We start from the raw sequence: 22,718 nt of genomic DNA on the forward strand, positions 1-22,718 counted from the left end.
TAGACTAATCAAATCGGTAGCTCTCACCAAAGAGATTTAAACACATGAGTAGAAACTTCTCTTTTGCCCATGACGTCATGTTTGTTTCTTTTATTCTCTTGGAGCATATTCTACTTTCTCCACGGTCACGGTTCACTACATAACAATAAACATGCAGACGACGACAATGATTTTCAGATCTGTTTGCTGCTGGAACAGATTAGTCTTATTATTAGGGTGCAGTTGTTGGGATCCAATAGGTGTTAACTTTAATTGAAATTAATTAATGAAATCAGGTGAGAGTTTTAGGTTCAGCAATTAACTTATTTTCAGTTCCTTGAACTGATAATGCTGCTGTTTTGTATCAAGGCATGGCTTAGCCTACTTGAGTTGCGCGGGAAGATTTTTTCGTTCACCACATTTAAGGTGAAAAATAAAATGAATGGATGAAAAATTTAGATAGACCGAGTCATATTGTATTGTTTCATCTGCGCATAAAATTTCGCTCCACGCGCAGAATAAAAACTTTACAGATTAAGACTCAATAGTACAGGTCTTATGTTGCAGGCTTTAAGTTATTGAAATAAGCTAAATAGTCTGAATGTTTCCCCTTTTTGTTGTGTGCAACAGTGGTAACGTGTGATAAAAATACATCAAACAATTTTCGTGTTAAACATAGTGACAATTTTCTTGGCAAGAAAAATAGTGATGGGATGCACGTAATTCCATCACAGGAGAATTTATGAAACAGTTCATCCGGTGAACTGTACGAAGAAAATAGCTTCATAAAATAGTTAACCGCATCTGCAGTTAGATCTGTTTTAACGCCACCCACTGTTTCCTACCATTCCATCAGCTTTTCTCTTGTAACATTATTGCAAGAAGATTCTGCAAGACAAGTGTAAAATTAAGTTTGTTTGATTTTTTTAATCGGAATCTGCCAATGATAGAGCTCAAAATGAAATAAGTTTCAAACAAATATACCGTGAGCAGTTTTTTGATGAGCCAGCAAAGTTTCATTACTTGTGCAGTTATGCAAACATTGTCCACATCTGCAAATAAATATTTTCATTATCAGATTAAATGACATCAATATATCAGTACAGTATTACTTCAAATACTCGTTACGACTTACATTAATTTGTTGTTTTGCTTGGCTGTTTATTATAAATTGGCGAGAACGTACACTCTGGGTGACCGCCATACAGGACAAGCTCAACAGCAGTTGGCTAATTGATTAATAGGCATATCGTATCTTACATGAAGTTTGCTGCATCGTCTTCTGGGTCACATTCTATTTCAATAATTAACTTCAAGTTGACATCCATTAGATCCCAACAACTGCACCACAATAACAAGATCTGAAATCAGACTTTCAGTAGCCTATTTTAATGACACAACACCTGCAACATAAGGCTTATGCTAATGAGTAATGAGTTTAGTTGCTAATTGCCTGGTCGAAGATAAATGTGGTGAACGAAAAAATCTTCCCGCGCAACTCAAGTAGGCTAAGCCATGCCTTGATACAAAACAGCAGCATTATCAGTTCAAGGAACTGAAACTAAGTTAATTGCTGAACCTAAAACTCTCACCTGATTTCAATAATTATTTTCAATTAAAATTAACACCCAATGGATCCCAATAACTGCACCCTAATAATAAGACTAATCTGTTCCAGCAGCAAACAGATCTGAAAATCATTGTCGTCGTCTGCATGTTTATTGTTATGTAGTGAACCGTGACCGTGGAGAAAGTAGAATATGCTCCAAGAGAATAAAAGAAACAAACATGACGTCATGGGCAAAAGAGAAGTTTCTACTCATGTGTTTAAATCTCTTTGCTCTCACCAACGATATAAAGATGATTCTTTATATCGTTGATCAAAGCTTGCTGAAAAAAAATCGCAGTTGAGTTTTTGTAACAATAAATTCTTTATTTTCTAGAAACAGTTTATCTTACTAGTTTCAAATTCAAAATTTTTTGAAAACTTTTATTTACATGCTTCAACATTGAGCTAAAACTTCCATGCAAGTTGCTCGAATCGTTCAAGTTTTGTGTTCCTTAGTTTCCATGAACAATTTTTGCAAATTATTCTTTCTTCAATCCATGTTGGGACTTTTAGATGTATTGGCAAAATTTCAAATATATTGTTGCGTATATCAATTGTTCTAAAATAAATTAATATAGTCAATAAAAGTACTGAATGTTACTTAACTTAGCTATACTCTGTATATAGGTTCGTAGTTTGCAAAGATCTGTTTTGCATACATTGTTAAAGAAATATATTATGACGTCATAGAGAGGACTTCCGATGGAAGGAGAAAAGAACTAAAACGAGATGCGTTGTCGTTGTTCCACACTTCCTAATTTCTGTAGCCAAGGCCAGCCTGTTACGTGGAGTAGCCTACTCTACCTCTGTGTTATATAGATTGGGCGGATGTTGGCAGTTGAAGTTTTGCCTGATTATACCGCTTTTCTGTGGTAGCGTGTAGTTTATCTTTCGCCGTTAACTGTGTGGAGCGAAAGTTAGGATGCCAGCAGTTGTAGTTATGGCACAATAAAACATATGCTCTTATAGGTGGACCGTACAGAATTACTGTACCGTGGTACTTTTGACAAAAAGTATTGAATCTCTCTACCAAAGTACTTTTTGCAAGAAATTTCAGCCGGTCCCGGCACTCGGTACTTTTCATGTGATTAGTTTAAAATTTTAACAAGTAGCCTATGTTTTCAAAAATACATGTTAATTAATCCTTGATACCAATTTTAGCCTCTCTTGCTCTTTTTTAAGCTAAAAATGTCAAGTAAAGTTTCAAGCGATTAAGGTCATTATATATGCTTTGACCTGGAGTAACCTTTACCGGGAACATAATTGCCACAAACATTGCATTTGCATCAGCATCTTTTACACAGAAAGTACCGGTACCAAGTACTAACAAAGAACCGAACTACTTTTTTGCAATAGTACCGGGATACTGGAACCTTTGGTACATTTTTAACCAAGTACCGGTACCAGCTGCCTCTGTAAATGCTCACAAACAATTAATGAGCAGGAAAAAGTGGAAAAGCCCAAGGGATTAAAACAATGCAATATAACAATAATAGAATTGTGTTATAATGTGGAAGGTTAGCATGGCCACCAAACCAAGAAAACAGTTTCTAAGTTTAAGAAATTTTAAACCAAGATATCACAAACAACTAAACGACTATCACTAAAATTTCTTGAATCTTGGAGATAAGGCCATAAGGTTAAAGTCGAGATTTTGAATTTTTGTTCTCAGAGTATTTTGTCATAAAAGGTCAAAAGTACAGAAATTTTGACAATTTATTTATAAATGGGATTTATGCTACAGCCTCATTCTATGCTGATATGTTTTACCGTGGAAAGTGATCTAACAATGGCAGCCTTTAGGCTAAGAAGTCTGTAACTGTAAGCGCGACAGGCTACAATCGGCTACAATCGGATAAAGTGATATTGGATTTAGAGACATGAAAATTGGAGTCTTTTGTACTCCTATGTAGAGGCCTGAATGGGAAGGATTTATGAGGTAATACAGCACAATTTATTACACAATAGTTCCTCAACCCTGATACGGGAGTGGTAAGTGTAAAGTAAAGGAGGCTTGAAAATTTTTTGTGTATATTTTACTAAAGGGTAGGCTAGGCCACTTAAACCTTTTTTCTTGTCAGCAATTTTTTGATTTCTGGAACAGTGTAACATGGAACAAATTAGGGTACAATTGCACACTTACTACTGCTAACTTGTACAACAGTATAACACTTGTATAAAGTGAAAATAAGCTGTTACTGTATTATGTCAAAATTACATTTATATAACTGTAAACCTATGTTTTGATGCTGTATCTTGTCCACATTTGCTCCTGCCCTATGGTTCCACCATACAGTGGAAAGTGTGGCACCTTTATGCACTAGATTCTTCGAAGTGCATGCTGAATTGTCTTATCTTCACGCTGATTTATAACAAATAAACAAAGATAAATTGGTTGTTTGTACACCAATTTATAATAAATAAACAAAGAATTGAGGCTTCTGTTCACTGCATTTTGCCAAAATTTATGTTGTTGCACTCACGTTTTTTCATCAAAAACTTCCATATTTTTCTATCTGACGGTTGGAGTTGGTATTCTTGGGTTTAGTGGCTTACATTTCTCCCCAATTTGATATCAGTATCATCTTTTCTGTCAAGCACTTCCTAGGCTGTGTTCTCTTTTACTGTGCATTAGTGGCAGCATATCTTTACAACTTTTGCTGGTTTTTGCCTCTGTCATATGACTCGGAGACAAAAATAAGGTCTTAGTTTAATTAAATAAATTTGTTATGAATAGCAACAAACTCAGGGTTGGCCAGAAATGTAACTAAAAACAAATATATTGTTTGTGTCAATTGCATATATAAGCTTTGATCAGTTAAACGACATGTAGAAAATATAATAATTGCAAATTTCAGTTATACTGTATTATGTATTTTCTACAAGGATTAACTTCACAATTAAGGCCAAGATTTTGATACAGCTTGAGATATTATATTGTCTGTTGGTAGTTGCTTGTCAGAACGTCATATTTTTAACACATTTTACTGCCCGCCCAATTTACACAACGCTTACTATTTTCAGATCTAATTTTGTAATTAACTTAATTGTGTTTCTTCTTTGTGGTGCCTCGGTTTTAAAACACACATGGTCAGTGTGTAATTGTATTATAAGTATTTACCTTGTCAAACATGGCCACACGTGCCGAACGTGAGAAGAAGCAACAACAAAATGATCGAAACAAGGTGGTCCTCGCAAAGTTGTTGGCAAAGGATGAGAATAAGTACTGTGCTGACTGCCTGGCTAAAGGTGAGACATGCAATGAACTCTCCTCTATGTTTTTATATATTTTAATGATCATTTGTTTTATTAAAGCATTCTTTAATCTGATTCTCCTATTTTAAAGGACAGCTAACAGATTCTCCTATTAGCTTACTATTGAAATAGTCACACTAAATATATGTAAATATATACGGTAAACAATTTGGATGTGAATCTTTTTATCCACTTCAGATATATTCCATCCCATAACACCATCCTTGTAATAGAATGACAGAATACTGTATTCGTTTTCCCAATCTTGTCCCAGTCGCCTTGTGTCTTTACCTGAAAGTTTTCATTCACAAGTGAAATATATGTTAAGGTCCACGATGGGTGTCATGGAATCTCGGGATCTTAATTTGCATTCGATGTTCCGGAATCCACAGAAGCTTGGGTGTTCATATTTCTCGTGTCAAATCCATCAACCTCGACACGTGGACGAGCGAACAAATTATTGTAAGTTTCATCGTTGATATAAATGTACGACGATATTATATGCTAAGATATTGAGAAGAAAATACTCTGCAGATGATATGTAGCCGTGGCAACGGTTGGGCAAAGGATTATTACGAAGCCAAACTACCTCGTGACTTCAAGAGGCCGGCAACATCAGACTCGTAAGTTGTAAGAAAAGCCACTGATCGAATAATAACGTTTCATTATTCACATTTGTGATTCTAGAAGCATGGAGTATTTTATCCGAGAGAAATACGAAAGAAAAAAATACTGTTCCAGCACTGAAATGAAACTACGCAGCATAGACGTATGCAATTCAGATTCTTTTCTTTCATTATAAAAGTGAATGTTGATAAGATTTATTACGGATGTGATGTGTTTCAATTGGGCAGTGTTGTGTAACCTTATTTGGTTAAATTGGTTGTATAGATTGCAAATTTATGAATGAATTGAGATGGCGTGTGGTGATTGTGCACGTCTTTGCAACATATTTTGCTTTGAATAAATTTAAACGTGATATTCTTGAAATAGTTTGGGTAATTAACTAATTACATCCTGGCATGAAACAAGTATGATTACGCAATAAGACTTACTGTGTGAAGTGTGACCTTGCTAAATAGAACTCATACCACATGCACTATTTTAAGGGGACCACCACCTATAGTTGTTGAATTTTGTCCGTGTAGTATTATTGACGTGTGTACACAATGTAGCACTGTGTGTATATTATTTTAACTTTTGAAGCTATTTATTGACATGGTTTATGAAGTAACGCTATTCATGAAATGTTAACTGCATTTTTGTCACAATTAAATCAAAGTATTTGCTCCTCAGGAATTTCAAATCGGAAACACAGAAAGCCCCAAAAGGAGAGAAAGAAGAAAAGAAGTGTCAAATGGCATTGCACTTCCTAGGTAGGCGCTAATCATTGCCACATTGCTGTGTTATGCTCAGTCAGACGCAGGGATCCATTGGTTGTGATATCTGAATACTATTCCTTAAAATTTTATGCTTTTTAAAGAAAGTATTTTTCATAAAACATAAACAAGATATGTCAATATTTCATGATCAACAGCATATGATATAAATGCCAGTGTGTTTAGTGTGCAGTACAACCAAACTTTGCAACAGCTGAGCTGTAATTACTTTCTTGGTACTTGCTACAATGTTCAGTAGCAGATGACTCACTTAAATAAAGCGTTTAACCTATTGTACAGTTATGATGCGGTCGGCTCAAGTTTGTGATTTATGGAGGCACTTTAAACTTACGAAGTGGTTTCTATTGATTTTTCGTGTAAAACCTGCATAAATAATTGTGTCAGTTCTGTTTATCCTTCTATTTCGTGCATTGAAACAACTGTTGGTCATTAGTTCAATAGAGGGACTTTTCTGTTTCAACGCAAATTGCAGGGTAATGAGCAAAGTACCAGGCTCCTGCTGTATCATTTGTAGATTGATTGCTCTGGGACAGGAAGCGGGATTGCTCTCGTGTTCACAATAAAAGTGAAAATTATAACACTCCATGTGCTTATGAATTGTCCAGTTTGCGTCGGGCTGCTCAGGCATTATGTCGTGAGTGCCCATTGAGTAGACTGTATATTAAACAACGAGTAAGAAATAAAACCTTTTTTTGAAAATTACATGGACTACTTTGCTTTCTTATTCGAAAGTAGAGTGATACATGAGATGTTAGATGCACTAACTGTCTTATGCAGCACAGAATGTTGAAGTATTATTCCACCCGATTCATTTGAAACAACTTATAGTATGCAACACAAAGTCTCTATGGTTTTAATTTGTTTCTGGAATTAATATTAATTGAGCAGTGTGTGTTACCATGGCATTCCTGTACGCCTCGGTTTTGCAACAACATGAATAACCAAGCAATGCTATTTCCAGTGCAACAAAGCAAACAGCGGCCAGTGCTTCCGTCCCACGTCCAAAATCTCAAGTATCATCACCTCCGCAACCACAGAAACAAGCCGCTGCTGCCACAAATGGGGTCACCACTTCACACCAACCGGCCAGGTCCAACTTGGATGACCTGTTGGGACTTGGTAAGCTCTTGGTTTGTGGTTGAGCTGTTTTGTAAATTTGCTACTATTTGAAAATAAGTTTTACCGGTGTGAGTATTTAAGTATTTCATAAAAATGTATTGAATAAAAAGGCACACCCACACATACCGATGTTGTAACTAAGCAACCCTTGTTAGTTGTTTGCGTAAGGTGATTCACCCCACGCACGTTGCACCACTCCATAAATAAATATTAGCGCCATGTTTGTTTGTTCTGCCTGATGCAAAGCTGGGTCTATATGATGTTGATGTTTGCGTAGATATGCCAGTGTCGACCCCAGTCGCACAAACCGCAGCTAAGCCTCCCCCTAGCGCCGATTTGACCTTTGACATCTTTGGTCCAATGCAGGGAGCACCAGGTGACTCACCGCAGGTACCTGACTTGACAGTTCTTCATACATTGAACTATTAATAATTCTGTTGGTTGTTGTTCATAAATGAAGCTCAATGCACGATGTAGTTTTAAACATTTGCACCTGTCTTATGTTGGTATTGTTACATCATAATCCTCATTATTGTTTAAGCAGTCGTCAACAGACAGTCCATCGGACAATCAACCTGCGCAGTCAAGCGCCGATAAGAAGCCGATGAGTAAGGATTCGATTTTGTCATTATATTCCCAGACACCGGTCATACCACAGAACTCCTATGCACCGGCAGGTACTCTACAGATTTTATTCTTTTATCTGTTTTCGTTGATTGTCGTCGTTGTTAGCGATGTGACATTTAGTGCTTCCAGTCTTTGTTGTTTGCGAATAATCACTGTCCTATTGATGACAGTTGCAATTTCTGATGAGTTCTCTCCGTAAAAGAATATTTTGACGCAGGTCAACTCAACATGGCTGCCCAGGTCCCCATGTCCTATCCACAACAGGGAATTCCCCAGGCTACACCAAACATGGCATATCAGGGTGGCAACATGTACAAGATACCGCAAATGAACAACATGCCAGGTGAATTTTTTGTTTATGACAATTAATTCCAAATATTTCTGGCCCACTTTAAAAATTATTGAATAACCTACAATGTGATTACCAGTGATTGTTTGTATTGGTTTGACCAGTGATTGTTTGTTTGTATTGTTTATATGTTGTCTTTCTAGCTGGCATGATGGGGTATCCCCCGCAGAACATGCAGCAATTTCAGTGGCAGCAACAGGTGATTAAGCTGTGGTAATTTCCATTCATAAAAAATAATGACCTTTCATCTATTGCGCCATCAATTTAACTTATAAAATAATTTAATTCTTTCGCAGCAAATGCAGCAGCAGATGCAAAACATGCAGCTAGGTGGCGCTGTGAGCAACAATCTTCAGCCACCTAGTGGAGGAATGCGCTCGTACAGTTCAATGCCGCAGATGGCCGCACAACAACAAGCTGCTTTTGGAGCCCAGTTCAACATGAATGCAGGCACGCAGTGTGTCCAAAACGGCCTGGCATCAAGCCAGCCGTCCCTTGTTGGTCTGGACGCCGGTATTGGGGGTTGGGGTACTGCACAGATGAGTAACGGGCAGACTCTAAGCACGCAGTTGTGGAAATGATGACGTAGTAATTGAAATAAGATCTCTTTTGCGACTCCTAGTGCTAAGGTTCCAAGTTAGACAATTTCTTCCTCATAATTTGATATTTTTTCAGCTTCCGGTTGTTAATATTTCTCGTTGCTTGTGGTTATCCTGATTAGGTGCTCTTCAAATCATACCAGTCTGTACCAAACATGGCGGCAAAGGTTGGATTTAGATCAATTTTTGTTATTTAATCTACAACCATGCACGTCATTGGCGGCACGATCTGGTATTATTGCTGGGAAAATAGAAACAAAGCGAGAATCGGAAAATAGTTTTGTGCCAAAGTTCTGCTCGTTCCGTGATGTGGTTTGGCTGAGAAGCTGTCATGCTGGATGAAGTCTGACCAAACGTGGACTTTTGTATGTCAAGAAATCTTAAATTTCCTGCTTTCTCAGCTGTTTTGCTTTGTACAGTTATGGGCGAAGACACCTCCAGGCCATTCCAGTTAACCTCAAGATGAGCGATTTGAAACGTCGTAGTAATTGCTAGCGCGGTGTTTCGCTGGTGGTCTTCTTACAGAACTGATTTCTTAGATATTCGACTTGTGTTGTCCGCTTTACAGAATGCTTTACTTTGGTTCTCCCATGCATAGTTTCGCTACTTGTGGTGTTTTTTGTAAATAACCATCCACATATTCCATGTTTATTTATTGTAGCGAAATTTTAGCTCATTGATGTACAGTTTTATGCGCGCCTAGTATTTTAACCCATTGCAGCACGTAAAAATGACGTCATCAGTTGTGACCTATTATATAGATGTAACCAACCATACTTGGCATACTTTATTTTGTAGATTATGTTATCAGTCTTTGCGTCACTTGCGCGACTGCTTCTTGTATCCCTTCAAATTTGATTTGCGTGACGTGACGTGGCGTTACACGGGTAAATCACACCACCGCCACATAAGTGTGCAAATGCTTTTTGCCAATTCCAGCTGAAGATTTGTAAAAGCTGGTAACTTGCAGCTTGTTCCATGCTCTGTGACATGACATTACCGCATTAGATACCGACTAATTAATTGTTAGTATCATTGTTGCGTTTACGTTTGCCAGCTAAAGCTATTGCGCCAGCTTGCGTGTGTTCAATCGAAGTCTGTTTATAATTAATAGAAATATGTATCTCATGTGACTTGTTCTAGCGAAATACAAGCGCCACCAAAGTCTAATCTTAAGTTTTTTAAGCTCAATAGTTCCTATGTGACAATCAGGACTTGCATTTCGACGAGTTCGAGCGGTGATGAATCATCGCCGAGTTGAAGTCGTGCGAAGACTTTTCTTAGTCCCAGGTTGAAGATTGTGATACCATGCTAAATAAGCGTAAAGGCTGTAAGATGTGAAAAGACATCCTATGCCTAATTTTGAAACCAAACGTAAGGTACACATGTCTCATATAAAGGCCTAAGATAACATAACTAATTCGGAATAAATTATATTCTGAGTTAAACTAATTTAGGTTATTTTTCAAATTTATTTGTTTTGGATACTGGCCTCGGCGCAAACTTACGAACTGTGTAGCGCCACAACCATACCGCCAGTTTTGGCCATTTGTTTATTGCTGCCAGATATTCCTTCAATCAGTGCTGCATTGTTTTGTGTTTTAGTCTCATCTCCTGTAGTAAATAACAAAATATTTAGGATACGATACAACGATTTTTTACAAATTAGGTTTAAAGAAATTATGTGAAATCAAAACCGAACTATTTGTAAGGAAAATATAATTTATTCTTTAACGCTTATTGGCGGTAAGTTTTATTTAAAACTGTATTCGTGTGGTGGCGATAAAGTTTTGCAAAATGCCGGCTATCCGGGCGACTGAGCAACGAACAGGAAAGATTGAAAGCTCGCCGATTTTGTGATTGTCTTAGTGTTGGCCACTGCTGTCGAAGACGTTACTTCCAGTTCCATTGTGGTAGCTGTGTTATTCTGATCATTGGACTTACATTACACGTGTTTCCAAGCATATTGGTAGCCTTAGGCTATTTCTTTATTCTTGGTTGGTATTAAGTCAAGTTTTTGGTTATTAGGCTGTCTGTTGTCTAAATGTGCTTCTACCTTGCAGCTTTGCCCTGTTATTGTGCGGGTGTTGCAGGATAGGTGCCCGATATAGTGTCAACCTGTTCGGTTAACCGGTGTTATGACAGTATGAGTGGAATATGCAAAGTGAATTACCCCTTGTATTGTTGTCATTGCCTGGATGATGAAGCGTTTGTAATAGCAGGGGGTGGGGGAGCGGCAAAGACTGGTGTTCGAAATTCTCTGGTATGATTTTGTTTTTGATATGTACAAATATTGTTTGTTTGTAGGTTTTTGAAAGTTGGATTCAAATAAAAAAGCGATAAGACACTTTACTCACACCATATCCATAATATATAATTATTACAGACACTTATTCATGTTCCGATAACTAAACTTTGCTGGATATTTTTCTGTATTTTAGACGTTGTTTCTTGCCAAGTAACCATATAGGAAAGCATGACACATCTATGTGCAAGAACCTTTGACATTAATGCAATATTTTTTCATCTGATCTGATCTATAATTAATCAATGAAGACTTGTAATAAGCAAACCTACGTTTAGTCTATTAAACGTCAATTTGGAATAAATGGACATGCTTTACTGCTAGATAGGAGAGAAATGTTCTTCACTCATTTAGCACTACAGCCAATACTTCTACGAATAAAACCTTTCTTTCAAATTGTAATCGTCAATGTTGAGATTCATTTTCAGTTAACAACAGCTAAATCTCGGACATAAACTCTCCTCTTTGAATCCATTACTTTCTCAAAATCTTGTCTCATACACTATCATATCGTATTATTTTTGTGATTAGGAAGTCTTAGAGCTACGAAAATCGAAGAAAAAATGCCAAGCTGTTTCGATTGATCAACTCGAGACTGGCAAATACGCAGTGATGAGCATGTCTGCTGTCTGCCCAACAGAACCTGCAGGTATTGATTTATTTTGTTTTGCTCAAATCTGTAATTTAATTTGCTTCAAGTAAACTTTTGCAGATAAGAAGAGATGTCTTATGGCTCTCAGTGTCGGAAACAGCTGCGATGTGTATTCGGTGACGAAATGTGAAGAAAGCTCAAATAAAACCGTGGATGATAAACCCAGTAAATTTATTTTCAAATATATTCCTTGTTATCAGGTTTGGTAAATGATATAAGTTGACTAATAGTTTTGAGTTTTTGGAATTTTTTACAATAATCCTTACACCAGAACAATAAAAATCTAGAATCCTCCAGAATGAAATGTATTTTGTTTTATTTATAACTGTTTCCAAGCTCCTGCACAAATTTTGACATAAGCTGTTGGAATTTTGTGTAAAGGTACAATGCGATAAATAATAATCTGCGAAAAATGGTAAAATATGGTAATAAACTGATAATATGCATAAATGCAATGCAAGTGCATTTTGTGGGTGGGTCAATGAATGTCAGTTGTTATTGCAGTCCTGTTGAGTTACAGTTGAAAGTATAAATCCTGCAAATGCACTAAAACCAAAATATTCGTCTAACTCTGCAACGGAACACTGTTTTATGATGTGGCGCCTTGTGACAAAGGAAATCTTTTTTAGATTGTATATATTCATAGCAGCTCTACGATCTTGCATAGAAATCAAAAAAAGACTCGTACTCAAATATTGTTTGATCATTTAAGGTTTAACCAAAAGGAAAAAAGGTTCAACTTCTGAAGAAAAGTCTAAAGTAGAAAGGCTGCGAGGAATTTCAAATTATAAATTCAATCTACTGCATAAAGTTGAAAGCGTTCCAGAAAAAGGCTTCCAGGTATATGTTTTATTACATACATTTTTAAAAAAATACTGGCATGTTTCGGACCTTTTATAGTTCCTTTCTCAGATTTTGAAGTTGCGAATGTTCAAAGTACAGCATATAAACAAGGTGTGATAATGAGAAGTAAGTGTCATGCACAGAGACAAGATAGTAACGCAGACAGGGTAACATGATAACAAACACTATGGTTCAACCTCAGCAATTACAAAGTCGTCGTCAATCTACGAAATAAGACGGGAATGTGAAAGAGTGAATGAGAATACAGAGAACAAATAAGTCAAGCAAAGATTTTCAGTAAAAAGGAGGTCCCATTGTCATAAATTTGTTTGCTTAGGCTGCGGATTTTTTGCCTCATGAATTTTGCATTCATGATCATTACGGCATTTTTTTAAGATCTTGAAATCATTTATGTTAATTTGTCTGTATGTCTATGTCATGTAGAGTGATTTGGTCTTTAATGGCAGATTTTACATAAGTTTTGTTACTTGCGCGTTCTTTGATCCTAGTATAAAAATGATGGGTCGTTTTACCAATGCTAGTAATATGCGTATGAACTCTCCCCAAGTTATATTTTTCAAAAAAGTTTAAAATTTTGAAAATTTTATCGGTGAAAATCACATCCAATCCAGTCCCATCCAAAAAGTCAACAGATTGACAAGGATTAAACTTATGAAATCAGAATCGTGTTTATCTTGTATTTATGTGTGAAGAGTGCTTTTACCTTGGCTGTCAATATCCACAGATATTCTGACCGAAATGCTCTATTTTGTAATCATTTGCTGCATTTGTAAAAAGATTTGGTGCTAAATGAATACTTGATATGTACGCAGCAAACAGGAATAACATCCTCTAAAAATGTTACTCATTAATATTCATCAATCAATAGTTAAAATTTTAACTGTGTTTTCCACAAAAAGTGCAGGACCAGCTCAGATGGTTGGTTTACTTCATGTAGTGGTGTCCGGCAACTATAAGTCATACTTGTATCACATACACGATAAAATTAACAGTACTGCGCTGTCCAGATAATTATTTCGACTTCCAGACAACTCTAAATACAAACAGTGTGTAGGACGTAATTTATTTGTAAGTCAAGTAGCGCCTGTATTCAGAGTGGCTTCAACCAATCTCGCGTGTAGTCAAAAGTTTGTCACCTGATTCGTCAGTTTGGTCTTCAACCATGTTTTATCGTGCAGACTGCCGTCCAACTGAGTCGAGATGGAACCTTGCTCGTTACCGGGTCTTCAGATGGTCATCTTAGAGCTTGGAAGGTCAGCCTTGTGCTGCTGCTGTTGTTTGAGGGGTTCTAGGTCAATTCAACCCACGGACGATCAAATCCAGGACAATTAAATTCATAACGACTAAACCCTGGTCGACCCAACCAAGATCTGTGGGTTGAAAAGTCCTGGTTTAACCGTCCGTTGATTTAATTGCCCTGGTTTGGAATGACCAATCACCTGTTATAGGTGTCGTGTATTGAATAGATCACAAGCATACTTCAGTGTGAAATAATTTTGGTTGACAATTGCGACTTGATAATTTGTTGTTGTAGGTTCCAAGCTTGGACAAAATATTTGATTCCCCGGGTCATAAAGAAGACGTCACAGACATTGATATAAGCCCTGATGGGAAGAAGGTAAGTTTCCGCATTTTCCCAAAATGTGGTTGATTAGGTCAGCCCATGGCCTACTAGGACTTTCTTAATTCTAAACTTGAACACTTCACAGAATATTCCACGCTGATTTTTCAGATAGCGTCAGTTTCGAGGGACGGAAAAGCGTTTATCTGGGACGCCTCTAGCGGTCATAAAACATTGGAACTTCACGCTTCCTGGAACATGCATATGACATCACGGAGTTTCAAATTCAGGAATTGCAGGTTAGTAGCTGGGTAGTCAAAGGTCTCACATGCAGCATGGATACTGAGATCAAGGGAGATGCAGTGTTTCCGTTCATAATTTGTGCACATTCATGTTCAAACAACTTTGTTTTAAAAATGATTGATATCAAGCTGTGAAGCTCATCTTCTAACTTGGTGTGACGACAGGTTCAGTGTCGTGCCCGAACAGTCGTCACGGTTCGTAATCTTCACGTCGCACACACCGCTCAAACGAGGTCCTGGTGATGTAACAAAGAGCTCTTGTTGCATCACAAAGTGGGCGAGAAAGCGTGACAAGGAGGGCAAAGAATCAGGTTCGTTTCTCCCGGCGCTTGTGCAGAAAACCGGCGACGAAGCAATATCGGCCATCGCTGTCAGGTAAACCCACCACTGGTGGCGCTAGGTTCCTAGTAATAAGCACACTTCGACATTTTGAGCAGATTTTTAAACTCAGACCCATTTCCCAAAAACTATTTTATAAATTTTTAAGGACCGAGTATTTGCGTTGTTAAGTTTCATTTGTGTTTGTGAGATCTCCGTTGTCGTCGAAGATTTTCTAAAACATTTTTCGTTTCTTTCCAGCCAAAACGGTGTGTTTGTTGGGGTCGGGTTCATGGAGGGTTCGGTCGCAATTTACATCGCTTTCAGCTTACAAGTGAGTTTCTCTCCATGTCAACGTAGAATTAAGAATCCCTGCTTGTTTGTTAAACTTTTGTGCCCGGATATAGGTAAAATCTTTAAAGAACATTTGTCCATTGTATTAGTAGTTGTTATCAGCAATGCTACATTGCCGAGTACAAAGTTATGCTTTTGTTTTGGCGAAACGATTCGTCATCTTCCTTTAAATTATATTTATTTTATACGAAGTGCGCTCACCGAGTGAAGCAAGTGCACAGTATCTTTGTGACGTCACTATGCTTTGTAAACGACACTGAACACACGAGGGCGATAACGGGTGATTGTGATGCGGCGTTATTGTCCGTCTCTGTAGATTGCAGTTGTCACATGACCAAGCTTGAATCGAGAAGTAAGTTGGTTTAATTTTTTGAAGTTTGTTTTATTTTTAGCCTAGACTTGCCGCTATTAAATCTTGCCCGATATAGATTCGTAACAAAAACTTATGTTTAGTTATTTCTTGGCTATTGTTTGCTCAGCTGATGTCATAGATCGTTTAATGACGAAACTTCCTTGTTTATTGTTTTTCCAGCTTTATTCTCACTGTGGTTGGCTCTTTTTCTCTGCGTGGTTGCCCTGGTCGCGTCGTCAATCTACCTTCACTCGGTTGGCCTCATTTGACTCCAGACAGCCTGTCGCACGAAATGTTCGATTCTGTCTTGCCCCATTCTGTCGCCATTTTATCTGGGTGCTGGTGGTTAAATATCAGGGGCAATGACTCCACATTTTGGTTTTATATTCTTGGTTTTATCTCGGTGTCATGTTAGCGCGGAAGGTTCTGATTTTATCACCTATCTAGTTGATTTTAGCTCGTTCCTGCATAAATTTTTTGTGATTCTAAGTTAACTAAAATGCGTCCAAATATTCACCTGTTATCTACTTTGTTATCAATTATGGTGTGTACGCTATTGCTGGGGTCGTGTGTTCTGCGTCAAAGTGCAATTTTGAATGAATTCTACGCGTTGTTGGAAAACTGTCTCCTACAGGCCATGACTAGTTCAGATCCAATACCTCTGGATCGGTGCATAATGACGTCATAAATCTACGACATTGTTTTTTTTTGGACAGAAAAAACTTGCGAAAGACTACGAGTGGCTCGTTAGTTGCCGGTGATAAATTGTCGAAAACGAATTACTATATATTTATAACTTTAGTTTTCATCATAGGCACAAATTAGAGCCATCAAGTTGCGGAAAAATACGTATTATGGTGCCGGCATACCCCGTCGTAAGAAATTGTGCAAGTCCAGGTCAAATTGTACAAGTCCAGGTTGACTTGCAAATACAGCAACCAAACGAAGTGACGGTCAGAGTAGTTTCGCTTGTCCATAGAAATAAAATCTTTTTACGTCATTGGTTGTTTATCGTGACAGATTTCCCTACAACATTTCCTGTTTGTCATCTGTACATGAGCACTTTCGCTCGAAAATAACTACAAATTTAATTTCTAGTCAAACACATTCCAATAATTTAAACTTACTAAAACTTATAAGTTTTTTTCTAAGCTTGAAAAGTTTCTGCAAAGTACACAATTGCACAATCCTTTGTTGCGTCATAGAAACTTATACTCAAAATATTATGACGTGATAGAGCAGCGTTGTTCCGCCATCACAGGTCATATAGGTGTGTGTAATATCCGTTGCTGCAGCCTCTGTAACCAACAAAGCAGTACGAGGTGATTATGACAAAACAATTGATTGACGCCAGCTGAAGAATACGAAGCAGCAACAGCAAAGTTTTGACTTGATAATAAAAGTAATGTTTGGTTGTTATGACAACTAGAGAGTTTCTACAAGAAGTCTAATTAGCTTTTTTAGTCATTTGTTCAAGTTTTTGGTTAATTTTTGCAAAGTTTTTTCTGGAAAACGACGTTGTTTTAAATATGCAAGATTAGTTTAACTTTAAAAGAAGAAATTTAAAAACTATGATTTGTTATTCTGTGATTAAATTATGACGTAATATTTTATTGCTCTTACAATCAAAATCTATCTTTGTTTCATCATGAATGAAAAAATTAAAAAGTATCACGTGACACTTAAATGCCCGACTTGGAATATAAAAATGAATACACTGTATTTGGTAGATTCTGACTATTTTAGTTGTTTTATGCGACATGCGTTACTCTGGTCACGCTTTTTGCGGTCTATCTTTCATGCATCTGCATCACGGAAATGACGCAATAGTGAGGCTTAGTGAGCGCATAGTGGACGATTTGTATGCAGTGGCATAGTCAGTGATTACCAATCACGGTTTAAGTGCGAACGAAAGCGGTTTATGTTCGGGAAAGCCCAAGGAAGTTATTTTGTTTACAGTTTTTAGAACGAGCAACAACAATCAAATAACGTCATAATTTACTTTTCTGTTTGCTAGGTTGATTGTTAAGCTATAGTGACATCATATACAGATAATAATCATGTCAACGTCAGTAGTTGGAGGTGAAATGGGTCCAGCATCAAGTGAAAATAGTGAACCGGACGAATATAACTTATGTGAGTTACTTATTCTCAAGTTAATTAGCCGTTTGTACAAACGGAAACTGTAGGTTTATTTCAAACCATTATTTATAAAAGTATCTGGACTCATCATTGTGACGTAATTAAAGGTCTATGCAAACCTTCGGCAAGACATTATGCTATGACAACTACTAGGCCACGTATATTTAGCCTATATACCAGGTTTATATTATAACGAGACTTGATGTTTGATAGATCTTGGATTTATGATTCCTATAGGGGCCATCCTAGCCCTCTGCGTAATGTGTCTCTTTGTCATAAGCTGGCAGCTGATCTGTCCCAAGTGCTCACGGAAATACTGTCCCAAGATGTTCCTTGAGAGCAACAGAAACTCAAACACCGCCAACGCTCAAAACCCTGAACAGGTGCCTGCTGTGCTAGATTATGACAAAGTGTGACGTCATTTTACAACAACACTGTTGTTTTAGTCGCTTGATGAGATTTTAAAACCTACTATTAACAATGACACATTCTTGTCTACTGCGTATAGCACCAATGGCGTAGCCTAAGCATGGAAACAAATCACTTTTACCATTATGCTACCTGTAGCTAAGCTCAATCACTTCCCAGACCCAGGATGTACAAACGTTTTAGGGTGCTTGCTCCATTCTGGGCCGGAGAAATTCTTCGCTTTTATCTTCGTTAAAGAGCGATTTAAACTCACTCATTATAGACTACCTGTAGATATGACCTACGAGGCATCAACGGTGTCCTATGTCGTACCAGAGCTGCTGTTTCATAGCGGTACGGCAAACAGGCCGCCAGCATTAATAATATCGCATGAATATCTAGCTGCTGTGGGCAGAATGAAGGCTCAGGTTTGGCGATTAGACGCGTGTGTATAACTGGGGTTTCTCCAATGTTAATGGTAAATTTTCAATATTACTGTAATCGTGTTTTTAAACTCCATAATCATGAAAGAATAAGTCTTATCGGGGGTCGCAGAAACTTTTCCCGCGCCCGCATTTGGCAAGGTGAAAAGCGTTTCGGACACATCTGGTTGAAAGCGAACCACAAGTGGCTTGTAGACTTATCTGGCTAAGCATATAAGCTAACTGCTTTATATCTATATAGACCTTTACTGTCAGCTTGGCGTGCGTTTTAATGGAAATTTACCATAGAATTACGGTCATTGCAAACTAATGAAGCATTTGTTGTACAACAGACTACTTGCTTGTTCTTGAAACATGGTATGTGACGTAACAAGGTTTTTTGTTTCAGGGAGTTCACGAGAGTTCAAGAAGAAGGACATCATTAACACTGGTGAGATGTTAATTGGTTATTAGCTGTTGATAAATCTTACATCACTGAGTTTTTTACTTAGCTTTTCTGAATCACCATTTTTAATCAAAAAGCTTGGAAAATAATCTACATGAGTTTTTATAAGAACCTTCCAGTCAGAGCTTCTAGATACTCTGTCTTCAGCTTCTTAAATTTGTGCAGAAATTTTGTGGCAAAATTTTCTTAGAGGGTTTTTAATTTATCAAGACATGAACTTTTTTCAAACAAAACATCACCGAGCGAAAGGAGAATCAGCCGTTTGTCTTCAAAAAAAACAACGAAACTAGAATTTACAATTTTTAAATATCGCATTTAAACTTAAAGAACAAACAACCGATTGTTCGCATAAGAAAAGGAGCACTGTTCTTAGCTTCAAGGTAGCCCAAATATAGCAGTGACTTAACTCTTTGAAAAGAGTTCAGTTTCCAATCAAATTTGAGCGTATCGCGTTTTAGGTTTCTCAACACTGTCTGAACATCATTGAAAGTCTTTTGATCACTTTCTGCAATTACATCACAAACAACTTTCTCATAAATTGAATTGTGATGTCACAGGTGCGGAGGCACAGCGATTTCCCCCCCAGTTATGAACAATTAATATCGGAGCTTCCCCCCTCCTACCATTCTGTCGTCATAATAGAAGAGGAGGCGCCACCTGGCGACAGAAGCAGCAGGTCGTCCGGGATTCGGACTTACGTTTATGATCCTTCCAGGAGGATTTCTATTGAAGTAAGTCAACCGTTAGTGGGCGCTAAAACAATTAGATCTTTGATCTTGACATATTACAATGGCTCGTGATTTCCTTAAATCTTTTTTTACCGTTTATTACGTCACGAAAATTTCCTCACTGCCCTACTAAAGAATCTGTGACGTAACAGATACCCTTTCTTTAGTTTTCTTTCAAACATGGTCATATAAGCGCTAAAGTGCTCAATTTTTGTCACGTACCTACTTCAATCGTGTCACGAAAAACTTCAAAATATCGATCTTAGAATCCACCGTCTCAGTTTGTCGAAGTATACTGGTGGGGATTTCCCCGTGTGTAGAAAGCGGGGATGACACTTTCCAAAACTTAACTTCTGACCTTCGCCAAGGTGGAGGTTTTGTTTCCGGCAACGTTTATCTGTTTTTTTTTAGTGAACAGTTCACTTAAAAAAGCTAATTGACTAAAAAAGCTAAATTTCCTGAAAAACTCGGCAGTGGTACGAATAGCAACTACATCTCTGGCCGGGGATAACGAACATGATAGCAAAGCATAGAATGCATAGCGTTTCATTTCACGATGGATTTACCCGCTATAGGAGAAAAAAAGCTATACTGAGACCGCTATAGGAGAAAAAAAACGAGTTGTTTTTTTATTTTTAATGTCGAAGTCACGCATGACTTCCTTGATAGGTAACAATATCAATTGTGACGTAGATTCACGACGAAGATACGATAAGAGTGGTGGAGGAACTACTATCTAGGCGGAGGTCGACTTCATTGAGAAGATCTTCGTCTCTCCAGAGCGCGTCCGATCCTCCGGGATACAGCCAGGTCATTCACCTGCCGGAGCGATTTCCCACCATCCAAGCATCCGACGTATGACGTAGTGCTCTTCATTTCAATGACTGTTCTTGACCCGCGTCGAATTTCAAGGCTATTGGCGCCAAACTGAGTGATTCCCCTAAAGTGAAACTAAAATACCGAATTGTTGCACGTGCTATACTCAGTAATTGATCGGTCAAAATGACTTGGGTTTGAGTATTTCGGTTTTATAACGGTATCCATTTGCTATACTGGTGAAAAACTCAACTGCCATCGTGATGTCATCATCCTCTATGACTTCAACTGACCTATTGTGATGTTGGAATCCAATCAATCGATTTCCAGTTTTAAGTCAAATCAAACTCACCCCGTACTCAGTTGTGAACTCGAATTACAGTCCAACAAAATTTGCATCGCATCGCAAGACGTCACTGATTTTCTCCGCATGCTTGATATGAAAGACGGACGTATTTGTGGAGTTATCCATATACACATGCAAATGAATTCATAAGCATATAGAATAATTTGCTGTGGTATGAATTCATTGTCCTCAGTCTGAGGAAAGTCTTTGCACGACTTAAACCCGGCGGTGATTCCTCATCGCTCGAGTCTCGGTTATCGAGCTAATTAACTGTTACATTGTTTTTCGTATTTTTTGTAAACCCAAATTTATAACTGTCCACCAGGTCCAACAGGAGTAAGTGAGGGCATTGCAACGGTATCAATGGCGCCACCGGGTATCGAACACAGAGCACGAGTCGCATTATTGCGAGTCTATCCTTAACGCTCTAACCACTCGGCTACCTAATCGACTTAAATTCTTTCATTGAAAATCGATTTATCAAATATAACATCGAAATCGTTCATCCATAGTTCTATACATTAACATTAAAAACAAGAAAGCTCCTGGAACTGATCAGAAGCATCAGCGGTCATGTGGTTGGCAGCAGGTAGAAAGCTTTAGCGTGCGTTGGAAAAAACAAGTTCTTATTTGAAGTTCGCGTATTTGCATGGTTCCTGCCTCGATTTATGCCGAGTGAAAGAAAGTGTGACGTCATGCCAGTGACATGACGTGGAATATTTGTTCTTACAATGTGCGTATGAGAAATGAAACATGGCTGAGGCAGGAACCTACATTGATGTACAATACCCCGGCAACCGTGGTAGGTTGTCGGCAAACAGGCGACGATATATTTTGGGTTATTTCAATGCAATTATTCGGAAAAACGGCAACAAATTTTTGTGAAAATTTGAGACAAATATTAACAAGACAATTATTCTGAAATCAGCACAAGCGAAGAAATCGAACAAAATATCGCGGATAATTGACGGTGCTCTTCTCTTATCACTTGCGATAATCATCAACGCGCTTCTTTCTGCGCTTCTGGGAAAGGTAGGATGCTGCTAGGTTAGACGCCTTCTCCATACAGCGATGACATTTCCATGAACTACAATCACAGCAATATGGTTTGTGATAGCAACCTTGCTCGGTTTGTAGAGAGGTGTTATTCATAACAGCAAGCACACAGGCGTTGTTATAAATCATGATCTGGTCGAGCTTAATCATTTTCTCATTTTCTTCCGTCAGAAGTACGGAGAGCTTCACGTCGCGAAAGGAATTGTAGGAATCAACTGGGAAAGTAAATTTTAGCAACATGACAATGCTTTTGTGATAGGTTGCAAAGTAGGTATTTCTAATTTTTTGATAGCACTATAAAGAACATGCTCACGAACAATTAATTATGAACAGGAAAAGTGCATGATTTTCGGCTTTTTTGCCTGAAACCTTCGAATTGTTACAAAATATTAACCACCATAGAATCCTAGTGACATCATAGAATCAAATCCAAACATTCTTGTGTTTCCAGGTTGAGTGAAAGCGGAGAGTTTTGGCTGGGTAGAAGCCATAGATATCTTAGTTAGGATGTCTATGGTAGAAGCACGTTTGCTTGAACACTTCTTTTGTGTCTATGGAAACAACTGACATCTGTTCTTCGTAGGTCTCGAAAAAATTCACAACTTAACCGGGAATGGCGGATGCAGACTGAAAATTCATCTCTGGGACTTCGCCGGGGGTTATCGCTATGTTGAGTTCCAGTAAGATTA

General features: G+C 37.8%; 3 protein-coding genes across 4 annotated transcripts; all 3 read left to right on the forward strand.

Moving 5' to 3' along the window:
• Nucleotides 1-4,616: 4,616 nt before the first annotated feature.
• On the forward strand, nucleotides 4,617-10,107 carry LOC143449983 (stromal membrane-associated protein 1-like). Of its 2 annotated transcripts, none has more exons than XM_076950347.1 (11): nucleotides 4,617-4,837; nucleotides 5,172-5,305; nucleotides 5,378-5,466; nucleotides 5,531-5,612; nucleotides 6,140-6,219; nucleotides 7,205-7,362; nucleotides 7,640-7,752; nucleotides 7,904-8,039; nucleotides 8,207-8,332; nucleotides 8,482-8,537; nucleotides 8,635-10,107. In XM_076950347.1, the coding sequence occupies exons 1-11, from the start codon at nucleotides 4,720-4,722 to the stop codon at nucleotides 8,917-8,919; spliced, it is 1,377 nt and encodes a 458-aa protein (XP_076806462.1). In that variant the 5' UTR covers nucleotides 4,617-4,719; the 3' UTR covers nucleotides 8,920-10,107. The 2 variants fall into 2 exon arrangements, with proteins under 2 accessions (XP_076806462.1, XP_076806463.1); XM_076950348.1 differs by having other exon boundaries at nucleotides 7,907-8,039.
• Nucleotides 10,108-10,827: 720 nt separating this feature from the next.
• Nucleotides 10,828-16,266, forward strand: LOC143450463 (guanine nucleotide-exchange factor SEC12-like). Its single transcript, XM_076951022.1, has 12 exons — nucleotides 10,828-10,934; nucleotides 11,001-11,200; nucleotides 11,774-11,891; nucleotides 11,955-12,059; nucleotides 12,607-12,734; nucleotides 13,937-14,011; nucleotides 14,293-14,376; nucleotides 14,491-14,618; nucleotides 14,787-14,996; nucleotides 15,201-15,273; nucleotides 15,486-15,645; nucleotides 15,826-16,266. Exons 2-12 carry the CDS (start codon nucleotides 11,084-11,086, stop codon nucleotides 15,912-15,914), a joined length of 1,287 nt encoding a protein of 428 aa, XP_076807137.1. The 5' UTR covers nucleotides 10,828-10,934; nucleotides 11,001-11,083; the 3' UTR covers nucleotides 15,915-16,266.
• Nucleotides 16,267-17,626: 1,360 nt separating this feature from the next.
• LOC143450668 (uncharacterized) lies at nucleotides 17,627-21,476 on the forward strand. Its single transcript, XM_076951302.1, has 5 exons — nucleotides 17,627-17,781; nucleotides 18,001-18,170; nucleotides 19,027-19,068; nucleotides 19,641-19,814; nucleotides 20,505-21,476. Exons 1-5 carry the CDS (start codon nucleotides 17,706-17,708, stop codon nucleotides 20,670-20,672), a joined length of 630 nt encoding a protein of 209 aa, XP_076807417.1. The 5' UTR covers nucleotides 17,627-17,705; the 3' UTR covers nucleotides 20,673-21,476.
• Nucleotides 21,477-22,718: the final 1,242 nt, after the last annotated feature.

This window comes from Clavelina lepadiformis, chromosome 3, assembly GCF_947623445.1.
Source record: "Clavelina lepadiformis chromosome 3, kaClaLepa1.1, whole genome shotgun sequence".
Taxonomy (NCBI): domain Eukaryota; kingdom Metazoa; phylum Chordata; class Ascidiacea; order Aplousobranchia; family Clavelinidae; genus Clavelina; species Clavelina lepadiformis.